The sequence below is a fragment of the Perna viridis genome, chromosome 6 (assembly GCF_037379345.1).
Source record: "Perna viridis isolate PV_CMFRI_1.1 ecotype Kerala chromosome 6, ASM3737934v1, whole genome shotgun sequence".
NCBI lineage: Eukaryota > Metazoa > Mollusca > Bivalvia > Mytilida > Mytilidae > Perna > Perna viridis.
Genome location: NC_142450.1, coordinates 1,780,100 through 1,789,028, shown reverse-complemented (window position 1 = coordinate 1,789,028; position 8,929 = coordinate 1,780,100). Strand labels below are relative to the sequence as shown.

General features: G+C 33.4%; 1 protein-coding gene across 1 annotated transcript; it reads left to right on the top strand.

The window, feature by feature from the left end:
• Positions 1 to 480: 480 nt before the first annotated feature.
• Positions 481 to 8,176, top strand: LOC148613183 (uncharacterized). Its single transcript, XM_088586405.1, has 8 exons — positions 481 to 1,563; positions 2,778 to 2,988; positions 3,781 to 3,900; positions 5,168 to 5,293; positions 5,453 to 5,755; positions 6,075 to 6,197; positions 7,401 to 7,528; positions 8,097 to 8,176. The coding sequence occupies exons 4-8, from the start codon at positions 5,209 to 5,211 to the stop codon at positions 8,124 to 8,126; spliced, it is 669 nt and encodes a 222-aa protein (XP_088442531.1). The 5' UTR covers positions 481 to 1,563; positions 2,778 to 2,988; positions 3,781 to 3,900; positions 5,168 to 5,208; the 3' UTR covers positions 8,127 to 8,176.
• The last annotated feature ends 753 nt before the right edge of the window (positions 8,177 to 8,929 follow it).

The following is an 8,929-nucleotide window of genomic DNA, read 5'->3' as shown; positions in this document are numbered from 1 at the left end:
GAAAACAGATTATGACATGTTTAATGAATGAATATGATAAATTTCTATATTCAAAAAATATGTAGCAGATTACGATAGTTGTTTTGTTTTGTTTTTTGTTTTTCCTTGAAAAGGGGGAGGTGGCATACGCTCATTACGCCCTTTCCTGGACCCGCCCCTGGATCGTATTTACAATTTTTCACGGCGTGCATTATCATATTATCTTCTTGTATTGTATATTGTGTTTTTTTCTCTACTAATATCTGTATAATTTTGAAAATAAATTAAAATCATGTATTATAGGCTACCTTACTCCAGCAGTGAAATGCATATTTGAAAGTGAAAAAAAACAAGCCGTGGCACTGAAGAGAAAAAATGAAAAATGTGCCGTGGCACTGAAAGGGTTAATTAATTAGCAGTGAAGATTTTTTTAAATGTGTGGACTCATACATATAAACAATCTTTTTTTAAGTTTCATTTTTGTAAGGATTTCATGATGGGAATTATAAAAATCCTTACGAAAATGAAACTGAAAAAAAGTTTAATTCACTGCTAATAAATTAACCCTTTCAGTGAAAAATATGGAGGGGATAATAATTGGGAGACCGAGGTTGACAGCAGCGACGAATTAAGACGAAGTATGATGTTCCTATTGCGGAACCTCTACAAACATGGTTCCGAGTTCTCCCACCAGTATATGTGGGCTATGTTGGACATGAGAACTTCGCTGAAGAAACAGGACCAAAAAAAAAATAATAAGTTCAATGTGTTGCGGTCATATTATACTGTGCCCGATGAAGCTCTTTTTGTTCTTTTTTTCTCTGTTATTAATAATATCCATTGTAGAATTGCATGACCGTGTTTTAAGCAGCTTATTATGGGATTTACATATTTGAAAATTTCAAAATATTTGGAATAAGTAATTTACGCAAAAATCAACTATAGATTTGTTTTCTACTTAAAATTTATTCCGAGCAATTAATATATTAAAGTGCGTTGCATTTATTAGAACGCCGCATCTACTATCTACAGAAATTATTTTTAACTCAAAATAAAACGCAGGCTCCTCTCGAGAAGAAAATGGTTTGTGTCTTTAATCCGCTCTCATTAAATAATTTTGACCGCTCTTTAATTTTTGTCAAAGAAGTCTATTTAAAGACTGAACTTGACTTAGAAATCGTCGGCAACCAAGTTACGTAACCAGGTAGACATTTCAACATATAATTACCAAAATAACACTCCGCGGGTTATTCTCCTTGCAAAGTTCCATTAAGATATCGCCGATCATACGCCATGCCAAATATGTAATGTTTACTTTGCGTACGACATGGGCGTATAACAATATTAATGCTATTTAATATGTGTAGAACCGCAAGATTTCAATGATTATATGATATTAACTGTTTAAATTTTGACGCAGAGAGCTGGACTATTTTGTCTAATTGACCCGAACATTCGCACTCGCAGTGAGGAAAGCTCAATCGAGATTTGCCAGTTTATTTCTCTCAATCTGATCCTTTTAATGAAGATGTCGGGGGCTTCTAATGACGGATTTTTGGAGCTGCAATGTACACGTTTTGTGTAGTAAGTATAGATTACAGTGGCGGATCCAGGAGAGGGTGCATGGGGTTGTCATCCCTCCTTTTTATTGAAAAAATTCATGTGTGATTAATTTGATCCCACTAATTTATCTTCCGTACATAAAATACAAGCATGGTGTACATATATGTTAATTACTACATGTACATGTATATACATAAAATAAAATGGTAAACACACATGTACATACATGTAGCAAATGAAGTATTTAAAATAGAAAATAAACAGAATTGTTAAATTATTATGATTTCAAAGCAGAGACATAAACAATGTGTCTGTTTCAGCGTTAAGGATGAAAGGAGGTCATGTGGCATATTCATCACATTTAGAAGGTAATCTTGAACTATCAAAAAGGAGGAGTATCCAGTGAAATAAAGTCATGTTCTTGGGATGCGAGTAGACACATGAGCTAACACATACACTTGTACATGTTCCTAAAATCCAGACTTCCCTACCGACCATAGACCTTTATCCCATACCCCATTATAATTATCATACCCTATATCACACCCCTAGACCTGTATCACATACTGTATACCACACCCGTATACATATCTCATAATGTATATTACACCCTAAACCTATATTGCATACCGTATATCACACCCCTAGACATATATTGCATTCTACCCTAGACCTTTATTGCCTTCTGTATATCACACCCCTAGACTTATATCGCACACCCCTAGACCTATATCGCACACCCCTAGACCTATATCGCATACCGCATATAACACCCTAAACCCATTTCTAGTACCCTATATATCACACCCACAGACATATATTGCATACCTTATATCACACGCCTAGACCTATATCACATACTATATATCATACCCATGAACCTATATCGCATTCTCTAAATACCACCCATATACATATATGGCATACCCTATATCACACCCCTAGACATATATTGCATATAATATATCACAACTTGCACAGAACATATTTGAAGTACATTTTGTATAGATAAAATATAAGAAAGAATGAACATGACATGCAAAAATCTGTTTGATATGTAGTATCAACCCTCGACCTATATCACCCCGCGGGCCAGTGGCCCTTCAGTTTATATAGGTGTCTCCTGTTGATACTGCATGTACTATTCAGTGTGGAAGTTAGAGAGATAGTAATACAATGTACATGTGTATTATATCCATGTAAGTCATAACTAATGATCAATATGTTTTTTTTAGTACATTGTCAAGATATACCAGATACATCTATTTAGAACGCAGATCATAAAGTAAGAAACAGGATTTTTATGACGCAAGAAAGACTCAGTTATGTTTGAAATTCTGTGTCCATGAAAGTGCATTGAAAATGTGTTGGATGTCAAGGCTACCAAAAGTAGACCTTTTCTAAGAGCAGATTTTCATGGACATTTTTACATGTACAATGTACTAGGTAAGTGTTGAAGGTATACATTATGTATTCATATACTTTGTATGTACACAGATATTTAAAATTTTCAAAACTGGTGATAGGTATACTGTTTTTATTGCTAGTGTAGAACGGTGTAGCCATATTTCTTAGCAAAATTTGCAGTTTACATTTGTATGTCTGTGAACAAGAGATTTACACTGAAAACTAACAAAATACATGTGCATGTACTCTAAAGAAGCACAATTTGTTCCCATTGGAATGCCGACCGTTTGTTGAAAAACACGTCCACCACACTGGACAAATATGTTGTCGATTAAAAATTCCAGCATTTTGTAAACATCTTTCTCTGTATATTTGGAAGATGATTTGGAATTATTTCTTACAAAGTATGAGGAATCCCTACCAAGAACTATATATTTGTATCTAGGTACAAGAAGTACAAAGTACTGTAATAAAGAACTTTTGTTTTTTTCATATGTGCAAAGTTAAGTACTATAATGTATGAACATGTTTATGATAAATGGGTACATGCTGTGAATTAGACATAAATGTGTTGTTGTCTATAACCAAGTGCAAGTGTCTTCTTTAAAATTCCATCTTCAAGCTTCATTCCTCCTCATATTTTGTTCTATTATCAAAACATGAACATTTCACTTCCTGTTCATCAACAAACAACAGCATCTTTTGTTACATTGATATATATGTGTGTGTGTGTGTGTGTGTGTGTGTGTGTGTGTTCATTTACAGAAAGAATCCTAGGGGTATTATTATTTGCATGATATGAAGAAATCGATATGTACGTTTATATTTTAGAGTGTCCATCATAAATTCCAATTCATTATTGCATTATTGGACCCAGGAATCGGCCGTGTCAAACTGGATATTATTGCGTTAGATCTCCTATTGGCGGTCCTGGTAGTTGTTGTCCAATTCGTAAGTCTATTTCTTATTGTATTACTTTAGTGTTTATCGGACAACTATCAGTTACTTCATAACAATATTGTATAAATATAAGTATTTGAAACGAATTCGTTTTTGATTTAAATTAAAGGGTCTGTTCAGTTCAATTATATCATCTTTGTCCCTTAGACGGCAATATTTTCACATTCTAACACGAATGTTTGATTTGCATATCCAAACTTATGAATTTTGTTAATGCATATATCACATAAAAGGCCGATAACATAGGAGACAAAAATAGTCTTAGCTTAAAATATTTTGATATCCTGAACTAATTTTAATACACAAATCCGTCAGTGTTCATCTTAGTTCCCCATTTACTATCATTCGAACACAATATTGAGCTACTTCTTTAATCCATACATTCACCTTCGATACTCCAAAAATTGTCACGACATGGTTGCTTTAAATTTTACAATTTCAAAGTTTTATAAATGCATCGTCTAGAGATTAAAGCTGCATTAGCTGTCAAATTTCTTCAGTTTTGAATGTACTCGATTCTGCTGATTCAATGAAATAAGTTTGCAGTATTGCAATTGAGGCAATCAATGTCGATTATACCTACAGAGTATTGTGAAAATAACGTTTTTTTTACTCAGAGAAGATTGATAGTTCTGATCTAATTATTTTTCGCCATTACTTACGAAGATTGCCCACAGGACATACACGTGGGTTACAAATACTTTAACCTTGGTAAAAAAAAATAACAGTAACGGATACATAGGTAAGCACGTGCTTTGTTTTCATTTCATTTCATCTATTTCTTGATTAGTTTTTTTTTCAAATGAATAATGACCATATTTGAGCCACATTATATCACAATACGTAAATTTCAAAAGGATCCTTGCGTTATTTTCGAACTTTTTTGTTATAAGTATTGCGTCCGCCGGTCTTCCTTGCCGTTGAATAAGCACTTTTGCTTTCAAATCAGATTTGTTACTAAAGAAGCGACCCTTACAGCACATGCGCGGATTAAGGTCACCAGAAGTCACATGCATACGAAGTTAACTAGGTCGATTTTTTGTCTTGCAAGACAATAAATATATAGACACCTGTCTCATGTATTCAATGCATTTTATGTGTGGATATCAAATGAAATTATACAGGAAAAGTACAAATTAGTAGAAATAATTCAAAGTTAAAGTATATTTCAACAGAAACAAATATTACGAATTTGACAGCTAATGCAGCTTTAATAATGAATAAATTGAAATCCTTTAGCTTTGAGATTCTCTTCCAGCTTGTAAACATGGTTCCCCACATAAAACCTTGTCATGTGGAATGGTTGCAAGCTCTAATAAATGCCCGACAGGATATCATTGTTTGGGTGGACCGGCTGATGAATATTTCGGATGTTGCCCAAATGGTAGGCAAAACAATAAATATACGTTCCATAATATGATACATATTTTGATAATCAAAATAAAAACGCATCATAAATTTATGATCTTATTTATTTCAATCACGTGAATTGTTTGATAAAATTGCTGAAGTATTGTACTGATCAGTTAATATTAACTAATAGGACCAATGGAAAAACCTGGAAAGTGTCCTGTTCCTACTGAAGTTGGAATATGTGTGGAACAATGCAGCAAGGATGAGGACTGCAAAGGGACACAGAAATGTTGTTCTAACGGTTGTGGACATACATGTACAGAGGTACTTCCTGTGGTAAAACCAGGGTTTTGTCCACCCCTTCCTCTAAATACAGTTGGTCATTGCGCTGAACTTTGTACTGGCGATGCTAGTTGTCCAGGAACACAGAAATGTTGCTCGAATGGGTGTGGTCATCTGTGTTCATTTCCAACTGGTGGAATTAAACCACCACGTAAGTTCTGATAACTAAAAAAGAAATTGTGTTTATTGCATTTAAAGATAAATGCCGGTTTTCCCTGTAACGTACTTACTTACCTTAAAACAACGTTTTATATGAATATGTTTTCATTTTATCAATATGTTTTCTCTTACATTCTCCTTAATTATTTATGAAGCATGATTTAATTGAATACATTTGTAGATTTAGTATAGTTGTACAACGTTCCAAGAATAATATAGAAATTTTAAGTGTTATTCATCATAAATGAACCTTTACAATTTCGTATCGATAGATATTTGCTAAAAGTTGTTTTTATTTCTTTGCTTTACAGCATGTCCCGTCGGGAACCCCCTTACAAAGACAGGAAGTTCAGGGTTGGTGTATTGCGGGAAAAATCCAAATAATCAGAGTTGTCCTAAAGGATATTACTGTAATGGAGTTGTGTGTTGTCAGCGTAAGGATACCTGGCAAATAACGAGTCGTTTAAGCACGTAGAATACACGTCTTACGTCTACTTAATAAAACAATTTCTCACTAATTGAAAATGAAGTGGCAAATGTGCAAACGCACAGAAATCAAAGAAAATTAAAACAAACTAATATCAAAACATACAAAAGGGGAGTGTTTTGATCACGCCAAAGTACTTTAACCCCACCACATATTTTGCACCTGTCCCAAGTCATGAATTTCTGGTCTCTGTATGTCTTGTTTCGTTTTCCCTTTCATTTTATTCTTATGCTGCTGAACAACCCATGTTTAATGTTGTGTTGGGGCCAGCCTACCTTTTGTTGCGAAAGTTTCCTCATTGTTCATTGAAGACCTATTAATGGCCTTGAGATGACATTTTTCAATATGTTGGGTTTCTTTTTTGTCTCTTTGACATATTTATTATATCCATTTTCGTTTTAACCAATAAGGATCAAACGTTATATATTAAAAAAAACAAAGTCTAAAAATAAACTCTGGAAGGTGGGTAAGTTCCTACATCTTTCTTCCAGCCATCATCCGACTTTTATTGAAGGTCTACTCCGAAGAAGCGAAAGTATATAAGTGTTGGAGATCGCTTATAAGATAAAAAAGACAATTTGTATTTATAGTGTTTATACATCAGCTACGGACAGCAATAAATCCTTTAAAACAGCAGCTTTAAAGATTTTGCTTTCGTTTTATCAAACGTGATTTTACTATATGAACTTATTTATAGGATACCAAGGTTTACTAGTTAGTTAATTTGTAACGTCTGCATAGGAAACCAATCATCATGATGGATGTCATCAATATAAGTAACAAAACTGACAGAAATTATTTGAGTACAAATTTGTACGTTTACATAAAATCCATAAAATCATTTAGAATTGAGTCGTAAAAACAATAACATAATATACTAGATAGAACAAGAAACAAAATTTCCATAACCAAGGGACAAAGACTGCGAAAACAAACAAAAAACAACACAAATAATGTAAAACAGAGATTTTGAAGATTAAATGAGCAACCAGTATACCACTAAGGCCCCGGATGAAGAACCTAATAAGCAACTTGCGCTTTTCCTGATATATATATGCCAAGTTGTGGCTAAACCATCACAATTTTTTTTATCAAAATGTATAGATTAATTTTGTTTTCAAATCAATGTAAATGATATTATAGTTTATAGAGGTATGCAAGTTTGGTCCACCATTAATGGAATATTTTGCAGTAGAGGTTCTGAACGTGAAGACTGCCCAAAAGGCTATTCGTGTAACATTGCACCTAATGATGCATATGCAATCTGCTGTCCATCTGGTAGGTATAGTTGACCTCCTCGATAATGACTTACCTAACATTTTGCAGTGAAACCCATCGAAAAAATGTAATTTGAATCATTTTGTTCTTTTTTTAATATTCAGCCAAGAATGCAATCCTTATTGCTGAAACATTATCCTCGGTGTTTCGATTATTTCTAACTTTGAACATCGTTTTGAAGCCGTTTTTAATATTTTCATGGCATCAAAACAAGAATGGCTCGCTGAGTAGTAAAACACAAACAAAAACATACCCTTTTAGCTCAATCATGTTTTGTCTAGCTAGTGTGTCAAAAATCAAGACATCTAAACATTCATAATTTTCCGTGATTCTGATTTTTTTTAATCTCAAGGATACAGTATGGTACTTATTTTGCCAAACAAGTGCACTTTATATTTCATGAGTGTAGGAAATCGTTCATCGCTAATTCAATACCCATATACTTTTTTTCTTTCTACTATTCGGTAGGGTTATAGTGACTTTGACACATTATCTCTCTCCTCTTGTGGTCATTATACCGACAAAACACTTTTGGTTTGCCAAAAAATGTAATTTTGTTTTCTTTCAGGTTAAGTGGAATAGGTTGGTGCCAGTCTGAAAAAGGCTTAGTTATAGTAAAACACACTCAAATATTCAAGTGTTTTTTTAATTATTTGCAAAAAATGTAGACAGAAATGTACGCAATAACACAATTATGACACATGATTTCAATTAATGAATATGCATATAGAAAGGTCTGAAAAATTCCAATTTGCGATCATTAAAATTTCGACAAATTGAGGTATTCATTTTTCTACTGATATCGACATTCCAGTCGTTAGTAGAGAATCACCGCTCATCGAGAAAAAGTAATGAAGGGAACCAAGGTTATAGCGGTAATCAAAAGAATGTAATCCAGGGACAATGACCAGGCATGGAAAACAGACATACACAACAAAGAACATAAAGTAACTAAAATCATACCTACAAAGTGTAGAAAAACTCACCAAACAAACGATGCTTTTTCAGTCTGCATATGCTATACTTTCACATAAGAACAATCTTTTCTGCATTCAGATCTGCACTTTTTAGAAAATCATGCATTCATCTCCCACAAAAATAAACCAAAATCAAGCTAAATCAAGAACAATAACTTTCCAAAGTGCCAATTTCATGTACAATCTATATGATTTTTTTCTCAAAAGCGCAACAACGTAATGCAAAATTAAGACTGGTTATGTGACCAGTAAGTGTTTCTGAACAAGAAATAGGACTGAATTCATTTGGTTTTTAACATGCATGAATCACCTTCTGTCAGATTTTAGAAAGACTGATACTTAATATGTAAGCATTTTTGCAGTAATTTTGAATCCCAACATTAATAGTAAAAACCAATACAGATTAATACAGAGTATGTGCCTC

Excerpts from the sequence above, each read along its gene's own strand:
- LOC148613183 (XM_088586405.1), top strand. The coding sequence starts at position 5,209 with ATGGTTGCAAGCTCTAATAAATGCCCGACAGGATATCATTGTTTGGGT. Across the intron at positions 5,756-6,074 it reads TGGTGGAATTAAACCACCAC|CATGTCCCGTCGGGAACCCC; the intron begins GTAAGTTCTGAT and ends TTTGCTTTACAG. Across the intron at positions 7,529-8,096 it reads TGCAATCTGCTGTCCATCTG|GTTAAGTGGAATAGGTTGGT; the intron begins GTAGGTATAGTT and ends GTTTTCTTTCAG.